The sequence below is a fragment of the Rana temporaria genome, chromosome 5 (assembly GCF_905171775.1).
Source record: "Rana temporaria chromosome 5, aRanTem1.1, whole genome shotgun sequence".
Classification (NCBI taxonomy): Eukaryota; Metazoa; Chordata; class Amphibia; order Anura; family Ranidae; genus Rana; species Rana temporaria.
Genome location: NC_053493.1, coordinates 333,941,485 through 333,955,900, shown reverse-complemented (window position 1 = coordinate 333,955,900; position 14,416 = coordinate 333,941,485). Strand labels below are relative to the sequence as shown.

Sequence of the window (14,416 nt, the reverse complement as noted above, 5' to 3'; positions counted from 1 at the left end):
AGATTCTAAAGCCTCATACACGCAATCGGACTTCCAACTGACTTTTCCGTGGATTTTTGTCCGAAGGGCTTTGGCTGTGAACTTGGTATGCATACACACGGCAGGACTTTTTCAGCCAACTTTCACTGAATCACATGGTTTTTCAGCTCTTTACCGCCACCCTGTGGGCAACTTCTGCTATTGTTGTCTGATCTTTAGCATTGGTTCTGAGCATGCGTGTTTGTACTTTGGAGTTTAGTCTGATGGACTTGTGTACACACGATAGGATTAGCCGACGTAAGACATTTTTTTGCCGGATAGTTTGTTTGTTCTCACAGCGAACATTTGTCAGATGAAAACATTTGTCCGATAGCACGTACACATGGTCGGATTGTCCGCTAAAACAGATCCGTCGAACATTTGTTGTCGAAAAGTCTGATCGCGTGTATGGGCCTTTACTCTGTTCAGCGCTGAACTGGCAAGCAATCACAGCTGCAGTGTTGAACCGATTGCCCATTGAGATTCTCTGCATTATCCTGTCCTCTCTTGAATTTGTCAGTCGTGGACAACCAGCCTTCTTGGGGGACTTGAATGAGTTTGTGACGTTGTAAAGATGCAATATTCTAGAAATCACAGATTTGAACCAAAAAACGTCTCTTTTGCTATGGCTGAAAGGGTCGTGTTTGGCCCTCATCTGGACAACTTGCTGCTGGATGATTTTAGTCACTTTAGAACGGTTCACCATCTTGCAAAGTCAGTAAAAACTGGAAAGTTAGGCTGCCAGTTCAATCCTGTTTGTCGGATGATTAAAGAAATTAGCGCAAGGTGCGAGATTAACACCAATAACTAGGAGGTATCTGAAAGTGTTCTCTAATATTGATCAATGTTCTTTTTTAAATCTCATTTAGGTTTTTATTCTGTGCTTTAAAATATATATATTTCATGAAATATGCTTAACAAAACTGCTCATTGTCTCCAGTTTAGATAATTACAAAAGGGACTAAGCAATGACCATGAAATTTAGGTAGTTGTAGGTTGTTCTCTAATTTTGATCTCCAGTATATGTCCCATTGGCAACACTTAATATTTCTTGTTCTTGGTAATGGGCCCATTTATTTATCTCTAACACATGTGGCATACTTTTAGACAGGAAGTAAACAAAAGTCTGTTGACACATGCCTTATTGCATAGCTAGAATCACCATTTGGACCTTCGGCATCTAAAACTTCTCAGATCACTGAGTGTCTCTGCTGCACGCACTAGTTCCACCTGCAGCATCACTAGTGAATCCTTCAGAGCTTCAGGAACATTCTTGTGACAAAATAACCAGTGAGTGGAACTACCACGTGCAGCAGGGAGATGGAGGCGTCTGACACACTGAAGTTGTTGAATGCTGAAGCTCCTAGAAGCAATTCTATTTCTACAATAACATAAATATTTGGTACTGGTAAGTACTATTAGACATGTATAAATTAATGTAATGTATCCCTAAGAGTCGGTTCACACTGGGGCGACTTGGGATCCGACTTGAGGTCGCCTCAAGTCGTCCCAAGTCGCGCTGTAGAGAAAAACAATTTAAGTGAATGGGAGCGGTGTTAATACACACTACTCAAGTCGCTCAGACTTCAGAAGAAGTTCCTGTACTACTTCAATCCGACTTGTAGGCGATTTGTACCCATTGATTTCAATGGAAGTCGCCTCCAAGTCTGATCACTGTCTTAACTGAAGCGACTTTCCAGGAAGATAACATACATTTCTCAGGCAAACCTCTCCCTCCCCTAGAGCTGATTGTTGTTTGATTGGCCACTGGAAAGTCTCCTGTCCTGGAGACGACTTCAAGTCGTGTTGTAAATCGCCCCAGATCGCCCTGTGGTTCATGCTCAAGTCGTGTCGGAGTCGCCTCTGAAAGTCGCGCTGGAAGTCGTGTCGCCCTAGTGTGAACCGACTCTTAACAGTTTTTTTCAAACCATAATATGCTGTAGCTTTTTATTTAGGTTGCACTTGGTGCACAGGTTGATTTTACTAACTAAAATATTGCTCTGTGAGAGTGCATTACAGATGTGCAAATAGCATTTTTCATGTGGCTATAGAATATTTTTTTTCTTTACAAAACAGATCTTGAAGTGCATCAGTCAGCTGGAACTTGCACAGTTAATAGGCACTGGAGTGAAGCCTCGCTACATCTCTGGGACAGTGAGGAATAGAGAAGGGTCATTCACTGGAACCAAAGACCACGCATCTGATGAATTTGTTAGTCTTGGTTAGTAAGATGATTAATATTTGTTTTCTCTTCATACAGCTTTGATGTTTTGTTCTTGCTTTCCTGACTATGTGGAATCTCATAAGCTTTAATATGATGTTTAATTTCAGAAGTAATGTTCAATATTTTTAAATGTGCAGCTTTCATTTAAAGAGGAACTTCATCCCCAAGTAAGTCCAGAGGCCTTCTTGGGACCTGACCACCTGAGGTTAGGTTTTCCTTCTGTGGGCTGATTAACAGCCTTTTGAGGAAGTTATCTGCAGATCGCTTCCTTGTTTCTCTGTTTGGTGAATGTTCATAGCTGTTTTGCTAAGGTTCCTACCCTTCGCTCTACAGCTGTGGATATTTCTCTTGACTGTGGCTGATCAGATGATTCTTAGGCCCCGTACACACGTCCGAGAAACTCGACGGGCAAAACACATAGTTTTGCTCGTCGAGTTCCTTGTGAAGCCGCTGAGGATCTCGGCGAGCCAAAGTTTCCCATTGAACAACGAGGAAATAGAGAACATGTTCTCCATTTGGCTCGACGAGTTCCTCGGCAGGTTTCTCGGGGGAAAAGTGTACACACGACCGGGTTTCTCGGCAGAATACGTCTCCCATCGAGTTTCTGGCTGAATTCTGCTGAGAAACTCAGTCGTGTGTACGGGGCCTCAGACATAATCTGATTCAAGGTTAGGTAGATTGTGCAGATTTTGTCTTTAAGGCCCCAGAAACACCTGTAGGTTTTTTTAGTGGATGAGTCTTGCTCATTCTTCTGGTGTAGACCATCATCCCTGCCACCTATGTAGGGGTACTGCTTGTGTACTGTATCTGCCTTTCTTAGTTATTTTTTTTTTGGCTATCCTATGGAATATTAAACTTAAGTTCTCCCTGGATATTTAATGTGAGATGGGTTGTCTGGCCAGGTAATCTTATTATTTTACAGGTACCTTCCATCCTTGGATTCCAAGGGTTGGGCGTGTAAAGCCTAGTACACACAATCAGAAAATAGAATGAAAAATACTGCTTTCAAAGTGATCGTACGATAATCAGATTATTCGTATACAGCTTTCAAGAGCTGATTATGACAGTTCATCCAAAATTATCTGAAGAGACAAACACGAAAAAATTTTGGCCGAATTTTGATTAATCCGTACAGTTTTCGTCCAAAAATACAATCAAAATATAATACATTACATCACTTCTGAAGTTGTATTCTGTAGTATGAGAAATTTCGTAAATTGCGTAACCTCTTCATTTTTGATATGAGATTAGCATGCAAAGAAAAAAAAAAGGACGATCATTAATTTGATATTCTCATTGTGTGTACAAGGCTTTTTGCTTGTAGTTTGGCTGGTCTCCTCTTGTGGACCCATTTTTAAGGCCTTGGTGCCTTCTGAGGGCCTGTTGTCTTGGGGATTTTCCCAAGAGATTTTTTTTGTTGTTGAACATATTACATAGTTGGTCTATTTTTTCTTGATCAGAAAGTTGCAATGGCCCAACTGTTTTGGCATTTTATTTTTTACAGCACCTTGTTGGTGCTGGTCTGGTGCTGATTCCTCTAGGCTCCCTTATTTTCCTTTGGTGATCTATTTTGCCCTTTTTTGAGCAATAGGTTGGTCCTGTGTGGTTGTTGGCATATTCATCACATCTGCTTCTGTTTCGAACAGTGGTCCTTCTGGTAGTCCTGTGTTACAGACGGTTGCCTACCTTTTAGTTGGACTGTTTTTGGGTGTCCAGAATGTTTCTGCATTCCTGTGTCCCTGCATTGAGGGACACAGGTCCCGCCCTCTGTGTTTTATGTTGGTCCTATCTATTGCTTTATCGCAAAACTGAGGCGTTCTAGGTAATGGGGGTTATACGGGGCCTGGCTTACAATCTTTGTTTGCCATGTCCCAACCTCCTGTATAAGACAGCAGTGTAACTCAACCATTTCTGAATTCCTGTGGCCTTCAATGAACTCAAACAAAAAAAAATTTGGGCAATTACGAAAACGTATTAATTATTCACAGTGCTGTAGAGACCTAACGCCACTCAGTTTGGGTTTAGCATTTTCTTATGAGGAGAAGAAAGTGGGGCTTCCAGAGAAAGCTGGGACAAATGTTTTTATAATAACTTGTAAAATGTATTGCTTCCTGGTTTTAAATAGGCCTCAAAAATTCCACATACTGAGGGGTTGATTTATTAAGGAGTAGACTGCTAACCTGTCAAAATTAATGTTCATTTAGCTTTAGTGAACAATGTGAAGCTGTGATCACTTCAATCATTGAATCATGTAAGTGCGCAAATCCGACTTTTTAATTTCCCTCAGATGATTAGGTGTTCAAAGTGAAGATTTCTTGTTTGGTAAGCTAAGCGAACGTTCACTTTTCTTTTCAAATGGAGAAGTCTATTCTTTTAGCAAATCAACCCTGAAGTGTTTCAGCTCAGATTTGGTTTTGGACCCCCATAGCTGCAAGGCAAGACTAATGAAACTAAGCTGTGGTAGAAGTGCTACCTATTTGTCATGCTGTCTGTGTACTTGGTGGGAATTCCAGGCTTTGTAATAATTATCTCTGCCTATTTCCATTTCTCCATATTAATAGTTGGAGGAAACATGGACTGGAAGCAAATAGCAAGTATACAGGAATCCATAGGAGAGACCAGCTCCCAGAGTGTTGTGGTAGCCGTTGACAGGTATGTATGACATGGTTTGTTTTTTCTCTAGTTATTCTGTAGTTTGATTTGTTGGATCTAACAGTAAATATATAGAAATATTGTATAATAAAGAGGAGAATATTGCTGCATAATCCTGAATGGAAACAAAAACAGGGTGTCGGACCATACAGATATATCTATAGACAGTCAGAACTATCTGTGCAGACTTCTTGAGATGAAGGGTATTTACATTACATTACTTCCATCAAAAGTTTAAAAAGTGGTTATTTCTCATTTAACGGAAATGTGTGCGGATAGAAAGATGGGTGCTGCCATTGCTGATTTTAGGATTTCAGGAAATCCTAGTTACCTGGACTTCATATTTCTGTTTTGGCTTGTCAAGCTGCATAGTGGTTTTAGGTCAATGTCTAAGACCGCATTGATCACTGTGACAGCCAAGAAACTAGTATTTCCAAAGCAGGACAGCCATATCGGTCTCCATATATCTTTTAGTCCAGGGACAGAGGATGGAGCTACGAAGGCTGTTGCTTTTTCCACATTGGAGAGTTGTATGTCGGCCGTGAGGTGTTTGGTTTTTAGCACATCACAATATTATAGAGTGAGGCCCCGTACACACAACCGAGTTTCTCGGCAGAATTCAGCCAGAAACTCGGTCGGAGCTGGATTCTGCCGAGAAACTCGGTCGTGTGTACACTTTTCCGCGAGGAAGCCGACGAGGAACTCGTCGGGCCGAAAAGAGAACATGTTCTCTATTTCCTCGTTGTTCAATGAGGAAAGTCGGCCCGCCGAGGTCTCTGCGGCTTCTAAACTGAACTCGACGAGGAACTCAATGTGTTTGGCACATCGAGTTCCTCGGACGTGTGTACGGGGCCTCAGGAGTGCAGCAGTGTCAGTTCACCCAAAACGGATATTTCAGTTTTTGGTAGATGCTGGAGAGTTGAATCACCTGACAGTTTCCTTTATCCTTTTGTGATTGGTACTGAGATATGTGGACTTGCATTTCTGAGTATGCATAAGTGTTGTGGCAATTATGAGAGGTTACGTATTCTGTCATTTTTATATTATGAAGGATTCAACAGGAGGGTGGAAATGGAATGGAGTCTGCAGTACTTAAACTATAGAACATATACATTTTAGTTCTAAATGATAACCCAAAATAAGTGTATAAACTATATGTTTTAAACAAGTAACCATATAACTTGGGTATATTACGATATGGAAATCACCATGTGAGTGGTGTTCTATCAAAATGTAATGATTAAATATAAAAACATGTGTAAGTGAAAGTCCAATAACGAAGTCCTATATAAACATATGAAACGTGAACTTCTAATAGGTGAATGGTCCTATGTAGACAGGAAAGCCAAATGGTGTTCCCACAATCTGGGCGTGACACACACTTGTGAAGAAGCCGCCACCAAATGAACAGAGGCTTACCAGAAATGTTGAACCCTAAGGAGCATACGCTCGGAGGGTCAACAATGCTTAATTAAATCACTGGATGTGACCACTGCGACACCAGATCTTCAACAGCAATGAGCGAATGACTTCAAACACACCAATCATTTGAAGTCATTCGCTCATTGCTGTTGAAGATCTGGTCTCGCAGTGGTCACATCCAGTGATTTTATTAAGCTTTGTTGACCCTCCAAGCGTATGCTCCTTAGGGTTCAACATTTCTGGCGAGCCTCTGTTCATTTGGTGGCGGCTTCTTTACAAGTGTGTGTCACGCCCAGATTGTGGGAACACCATTTGGCTTTCCTGTCTACATAGGACCATTCACCTATTGGAAGTTCACGTTTTCCAACTTCATATGTTTATATAGGACTTCTATATTGGACTTTCACTTACACATGTTTTTATATTTAATCATTACATTTTGATTGCACACCACTCACATGGTGATTTCCATATTGTAATATACCCAAGTTATATGTTTATTTGTTTAAAACATATAGTTTACTTTATACACTTATTTTGGGTTATCATTTAGCGCTACAATTTATATGTTCTGTTTGTCACTTTCCACTTGTCTATTGGTTTTTGTAGCTGCTCACTTATTTTGGATAGCGCGGATTTATTTTGTTTAGTACTTAAACTATAGCATTTGCTCTGTAGGAGTAGATATTCAGGGCCCGTTCATACTGCATGTGCAGTTAGCTGCATTTTCCCCATGGATAAATACAGGTAACTGCAGTGGTGCATAGAAAACAATAATTTTCTGTGTGACATATTCATCCCAAAATGCAGTGTTTCTGTGTTCCAGAGATGTGCGATATTATGCAACATGCATGATACTGCAGTGACATGAATGAACTGTCACTTTGTGCACATCAAATAAAGTTGATGCAAAAAAAGAAACTCTGTGATGTACTTAAACACGCACCACACTGCCCCCTACCACCAGCTCCCTGCAGCCAGAATGGACAGCTGCCCTCACACTAAAGTGCTGTGTTTTAGTGTGCGGAGCAGTGTGATTGGGCCCTAAGTGGGCTTAAAAGAGGGAGAAGAATTCAGAGAGCTTGTCACTAGTAATTTTACCTAATCGTTCCAGCAAGCAGGATGTGGGATATCAATGTGGAGTGTGCAGAGTCACAGACTTAGGGCAAATGGGTGATTTGCAAGAATACGTGTATTACTTTATGTATGTCCTACTAGTGCACTCCCTCCCCCAGGCTATAACTGAGTTACAGGTTTTTTTTTGGGGGGGGGGGGGGCAAGTATTGATTTTTATCGGTTCCCACATCCGCAGTCCTCGTCTCGGCAGGAATGGTGTCCGTTGTGTTACCCCCTCTCCTCCTGCAGCCTCTTGGGACACATCAAATTTTCCAGGAGGCTACGACAATTCGCAAAGCGCTGTGCGAGCTTGCTCATGCACAGTGGGATGCCAGCTGTGGTTCCTCAGGAATCGGGTTCTCACCCAAGATTTGACGTTCATCGTACCTTTGATGCGGTGAAGTTGTTTTGTCCCCTTAGCAGAAAAACACCCCAAAGCATAATTTTTTCCCCTCCATGTTTGACGATGGGGATGGTGTTCTTGGGGTCATAGGTGGCATTACTCCTCCTCCAAACACAGTGTGTTGAGTTGATGCCAAAGAGCTTGATTTTGGTCTCATCTGATCACAACACTTTCACCCAGTTCTCCTCTGAATCATTCAGATATTCATTAGCAAACTTCAAACAGGCCTGCACAAGTGCTTCCATGAGCAGGGGGACCTTGTGCGGCGCTGCAGGATTTCAGTCCATCACGGCGTAGTGTTACCAATTGTTTTCTTAATGACTTTGGTCCCAGCTGCCTTGAGATTATTGACAAGATTTTCCTGTGTAGTTCTGGGCTGATTCCTTACTGTTCTCATGATCATTAATACTTCATGAGGTGAGATCTTGCATGGAACCCCAATCTGAGGGAGATTGGCAGCTATATTTCTTCCATTTGCAAATAGTCGCATTAACTGTTGTCACCCTCTCACCAAGCTGCTTGGACATCCTTGGACAGCTCTTTGGCCTTGGCCATGGTGGAGAGATTGGAATCTGATTGCTTCAAACTAAGATTAGTAGCAGTCCCGAAGACCCCTTTCACACTGGAGTGTATTGCAGGCGCTATAGCGTTAAAAATAGCGCCTGCAATACACCCTTAAAAAGCTGTCCCCATTCACTCCCGTGAGAAAGCCCGAGGGGCTTTCACACTGGAGCGGTGCGCTAGCAAAACGTTAAAAAACGTCCTGCTAGCCTCATCTTTGGATCGGTGTGATTACCGCTACTCCTTCACTGCTGCCCATTGAAATCAATGGGATAGCGCGGATATACCGCCTGCAATGCACTGCTTTTCTCGGCCACTAGCGGGGGGTAAATGCACCCCACTAGCGGCTGAAATCCGCCCATAGCGTCGGCGGTAAAAATAGCAGTGTTTTACCACCGACGCTATGGGCGGCACAGTGTGAAAGGGCTCTTAAAGAGATTGCCCCAAATCTCAACTCGTTGCCTGTATAGAAGACACCTGAGAGCCAGAAATCTTGCTGATTGATAGGAGAGCAAATACTTATTTCACTCATTAAAATGCAAATCAATGTATAACTTTTTTGAAATGCGTTTTTCTGGATATTTTTGTTTTGTCTCTCACTGTCAAAATAAACCTACCATAAAATTATAGACTGATCATTTCTTTGTCAATGGGCAAATGTACAAAATCAGCAGGGGATCAAATATTTTTTTCCTTCACGGTATTACAACCCTTTGGGTGAGCCTAGAGATGGTCATTAGTTATTGGTTGCCTACCCATGCTATAGGTAGCCAGCTGCTCCACTGTGCAGTTTAGAAGACTCATGCAAGAGTGCCAGTGATTTGCACCCCATTTACATCTCTAAATTGCTGTAAATGAACTGTTCTCATTAATTAGGCATGATTCTTTCGAACGATGTTTCATTACATCCTAAAGTATGCAGACTTATTACAGCTTTTACTTTAATATTTAGGACAGATTAATCTTTTATTACAATTACATTTTCAGCATGGTTGGGTAGTTGCTTGCAGGAACATTTTGAACCATGTCGGTGAAAGGGTAGAGAACGCATAATGTACAGACCAATGTCCTAACACAACACGTCTCATTCTGTGACCTTTCTGTCTGTTAGTGAGAAATCCAGACTGGCTGGCTGTGGTTGAGTGAACCATGTTTAAAGTGTATCTAAACCCAAGAGTAAAACTCTAATATATTGCAGCTACACCAGTCCTTGAATGCCGTGACTCTTTTTACTATTGTTAATTATTTTTTCCCGATTTGTGAGCTGGTGGTCTCACTAGTAGCACACGTCCTGTTCCAGGGAGAAGACGCTCGCTCTCTAAACTGTATGTATGAAGGTGCAGCGTTGCTCCCCCAGGACAGGAAATGTGTTGGAGGCACAGAACATCTCTCCCTATCCTCCTCTTCATAACATGGCAGGGAGCTGAAGGGCTGACAATAGTTCTAGCTAAAAATAGTGGAACTTTCAATCCCACTGGATTTCTAGCAGGGTTTTTGCTTTTATAAAATAAAATACTTCCAGTTGTTTTTTTAATAGTCTTAATTGGCGCAAATTAAAAACATTTCCTATAGTAAAAACAAATGCATGGTGCAATATTGGAGCAGCACCCCATAAACAAACAGTAGGTATACAGTGTACCAAACAATACAGCTAATTCACATGTAGTAACTAATTAGTAGTCCTAAAAAGTCATAAATTCTCTGTGAAAGTATATACATGTGTAGCACTACCCCCCAAAGGAGCTGCTGGTTTGTTTTGGGTGGCATGTTACCTCGTGTTTCTCTGATGTCTAGGGGTATTTGGTAAAAGTTGCAGTAATGGAATGTCTTGTCTTTTTCTGTCCTCTTTATTACCCAGCCGGGTAAAAACAATAAAACTTGGTGAAGAGTAGAGGTCTAGCAGAAATGCAGACAGCAGACCCAGGTGCGAGCAACAGTCCTGCTTCCAACAACACTTTCTTTTTCACTACTCCAGCCTGAGTGGGTGTAGTGCACCTGGACAGGCCCCTCTCACCGGCCTGGCAGCCAGAATGTCACTCGGAACTTTGGGGAAAAGTCTCTGCCACAGACCCACCCTATGGTTGAAACAGCGGAGACAATCCTCCTTAGCAGACTTGGCACCTGGATCTCCTTCAGGTAATTTGGTAGGTTACCGACTGATAGGAGACCGACGTCCAGCCTTTCAGTACCCGGTTACCTTGATCCCCGGTGGATGGTCAAAACCCTTTTGGATCGCCAGCCTCTCTTGGCACCTCTCAGGCAGACTTTCCACCGAACAGCTTCCTCTATCGGGACTAACGCTTGGGACCTCTTTAGATTTGGGGACCCAGTCGATCACTGGTGCCCAGCCACAGCTCAGATGCTCCGGACCAACGTGGTCCCGGAGCCAGAAACACTGCGTGGCACGCACACCCCGGCCCGGAAGGCCATTTCGTCGTGGTATGGCTACCCTGAAGGTGGGGGTCGCACTCGAAGAAGACCCAGACCAATGGCGTCTGTCCCATAAATACCCTCCCCCAGCATGCACAGCGAGGCAAACTCCCCCTGATAGGCTGCTGGGTAAGCGCACCCAATCCTTGACTCCACTGCTGCCACCTGCCAACCTGGGGTGTGATCAGCACCCCAGAAACGACAGAATGAGCCCACAGCACAGCCAAAGCTGAGACAGAGGCCTTAATTTGAACAAATTAACATGGTCAGAGTTGCCTAACTCTCTGACCCCCTTTAAATTTAACCTAGCACCGGTTCTGGAAAGTAACCAGGCGCTACACACGCCAGCGGCTTCACTTTATGAGACTGATCTCAAAAGGAATCCAAATAAAACAGCAGAGGGAACCAGACTAAGTGAAGTAGTATAAAATAGTTATTATAAAAAGACAATGGGCAGGTCACTGGTTCCTGGCATAAAATAGGTATAGTAACCAGAAAAACAAAAAAACTGCGCTACAACACAATGATCACCAAGGCAGCAGCTAACGTGTGAAGTACACAAATAAACATAAAAAACAAAAAGCCGCGCCAAGATAAGGTTGATAAAGTCCACTACTACAGTATAATTAATATCGATGGAAACAGTCTGTGGGCTTTAAACAGAGGCAGAGGTTGCACTCAATAATAAAAGGACACTGGTTCCATGTAGTGTGGCACAACGATGTATTGATGGATGTAAATTCCTCCAACACCCAGTGACATGCATGCAGTATGTGAATTCCTCCACCTGAAAATCAAAGCCTCTTACCAGAAGGTAAGAACTCAAAGCAGATGGCTATAGCCCAGCCTCGGCCTTTACTTTCTCCAGGGGTCCCGGATCAGGAGTCCGCAGTGTCACAGCGACTGTGATCTTTTGATTGTGACACTGCGGACTCCTGATCCGGGACCCCTGGAGAAAGATCAGGAGTCCGCAGTGTCACAATCAAAAGATCACAGTCGCTCCATAGGAGGGAGTGTATAAAAAAAGAAGACGCATATAGCGTAATACAGTACAGTACCGAAAATTTATTGAAAAAGTAGTCTACTTACATCAATGTTGATTAAAACAGTCATGTGTTAAAATTGAACAAGCCGGCCGGCAAACAGGAGCCCTTCCTCCCGAGCGTGGTGACGTCACTGACGTAGCCCCCCAGACGCGTTTCGTCACAGGTGACGTTATCAATGGGGGTGACCCCCATTGATTCGCGTTTCGTCACAGGTGACGTTATCAATGGGGGTGACTTCTTTTTTTATACACTCCCTCCTATGGAGCGACTGTGATCTTTTGATTGTGACACTGCGGACTCCTGATCTTTCTCCAGGGGTCCCGGATCAGGAGTCCGCAGTGTCACAATCAAAAGATCACAGTCGCTGTGACACTGCGGACTCCTGATCCGGGACCCCTGGAGAAAGTAAAGGCCGAGGCTGGGCTATAGCCATCTGCTTTGAGTTCTTACCTTCTGGTAAGAGGCTTTGATTTTCAGGTGGAGGAATTCACATACTGCATGCATGTCACTGGGTGTTGGAGGAATTTACATCCATCAATACATCGTTGTGCCACACTACATGGAACCAGTGTCCTTTTATTATTGAGTGCAACCTCTGCCTCTGTTTAAAGCCCACAGACTGTTTCCATCGATATTAATTATACTGTGGTAGTGGACTTTATCAACCTTATCTTGGCGCGGCTTTTTGTTTTTTATAAAATAGGTATAGCTCCATCTCTAAGTAGACTGCTTGAGTGTCCTCCCACTCAGTAAATGATAGGAACACTTTCGTAAACCCCAGCTGGATGGTCAGGAACCACGCTTGAACCCATAGAGGAACCACGCTTGAACCCATAGAGACACAAGACCACATGAGACGTCATTACCAGCAGAACCGGAAACAGATGGGTGTGGTCTTTTTTTAATGCTGTTTTATACTACTGCGCTTAGTCTGGCGCACTCTGCTGTTTTATTTGCATTTCCCATAATTGGTATAAAAAGTAAGGAGGACAGCTATCTCCACCATCACTCTCGCATGCTGGGCAAATTAGCAGATTCCCATTGGGTCTCATGACTCTCACATGGCCAGGAGCTGCAAGTGTCACATGTACATTAGATGGAATGTACAGAATATGTATTTTTTCCACTGCAGTGGCGGAGCAGAGGATTGTCTGCATAGGCCCATTCCGAACATCATACTGAAGAGTACATGGGCATGCCCATGGTGATGCCGTGGTCACAATTATGGCAGATTAGATGCAATGCAAGTATATATTATTGGTGCCTTAGCTATTTTCTTAGGGATTGTGTCAAACTCCATAGCTTACATGCCATTCCATTATAAGCATGTACTTGGATGTACGTTTTGAAATACATTTTTATAATTTTGAAATACATTTTATAATTTCAGGATATTTACTGGATCCACAAGACTGGATGGAAATGCTATAGGTAAGACAAGTTTATTTATATTTTTCGTCTTCTTTCTGTCTGCATTTTTCTATGAATCTCATGCCATTCTATGCTTGCAGTGGATTTTGTACGCTGGCTGTGTGCCGTCTCGATGGACGAGTTGGTGTCTCCAACACACCCGCGAATGTTTAGCTTACAGAAAATAGTAGAGATCTCTTATTACAACATGGGTCGTATCCGACTTCAGTGGTCCAGGATATGGGAGGTTATCGGAGATCATTTTAATAAGGTATGCTTGGCTTTCCACACCGATTGTAATGGCTTGCATACCTGGCAGGTCTTTTGTATTCTATACAACTGTTTCTATGTTGGCCATTTTGTCATGCATTCGAGTTTGGTGAGGAGGGTGCTTTCTCAAGGAGAATACCAGATTTTTTTTTTTCTGTCTTAAAGTCTAAATCCTAAAACTTTTTTCTTAGGTTTATATAGAGTGGGGAAGGGGTCGAACCAGGCAGATTTGTACGGCTATCCAGGGCTTTGTTTGCCACATTTGACAGGCGACGAGGAGGCTTTATATCACCTATTTACCGCCTGTTTTAACCACGCGCTAGTGCGCCACAACCATGTGCTTTGCATGTGGTTGTGGCATAATTGCCATCGCTTAAATGGGTTGCGTTTTGCCGAAAGCAACAGAGTATAATTCCAAAGCAAAGAATCACGGCATGTGTACAATACCAGCCGCTGCCTTTGCAGCTAAGGGACAGTAAAAGCGTTGGCCAAACTGATAGGGTCACCAAGTATTTATTCTATGAAAGAAGAAGCTTTGGATATCTTAAAGGATGCACATAGCATTTTAACAAGTTGAATTTTAATTAATTGGGCATATATACAGTATATATAACATATACATTACTGGTAGTTTTAGAATATAAAAACAACAAGCTATAAGATTTAACTACCTTTTAATAAAGTCTTTGCTATGTTTTCTTCCTAGGTTGGTTGCAACCCTAATGAAGATGTTGCAATCTTTGCAGTAGATTCTTTGAGACAGCTGTCTATGAAATTTTTAGAAAAAGGGGAGCTTGCAAATTTCCGCTTCCAAAAAGATTTCTTAAGGCCATTTGAACACATCATGAAGAGGAACAGGTAGGT

General features: G+C 42.6%; 1 protein-coding gene across 1 annotated transcript in view; it reads left to right on the top strand.

Annotated features, from left to right (window-relative positions):
- Positions 1–14,416, top strand: part of ARFGEF1 (ADP ribosylation factor guanine nucleotide exchange factor 1) — a 232,892-nt gene that overhangs the window by 171,347 nt on the left and 47,129 nt on the right. The window contains exons 22-26 of the mRNA XM_040354367.1: positions 2,095–2,239; positions 4,804–4,894; positions 13,263–13,303; positions 13,384–13,553; positions 14,259–14,410. Coding sequence (XP_040210301.1) covers positions 2,095–2,239; positions 4,804–4,894; positions 13,263–13,303; positions 13,384–13,553; positions 14,259–14,410 — 599 coding nt within the window. The remainder of the gene's footprint in view (positions 1–2,094; positions 2,240–4,803; positions 4,895–13,262; positions 13,304–13,383; positions 13,554–14,258; positions 14,411–14,416) is intronic.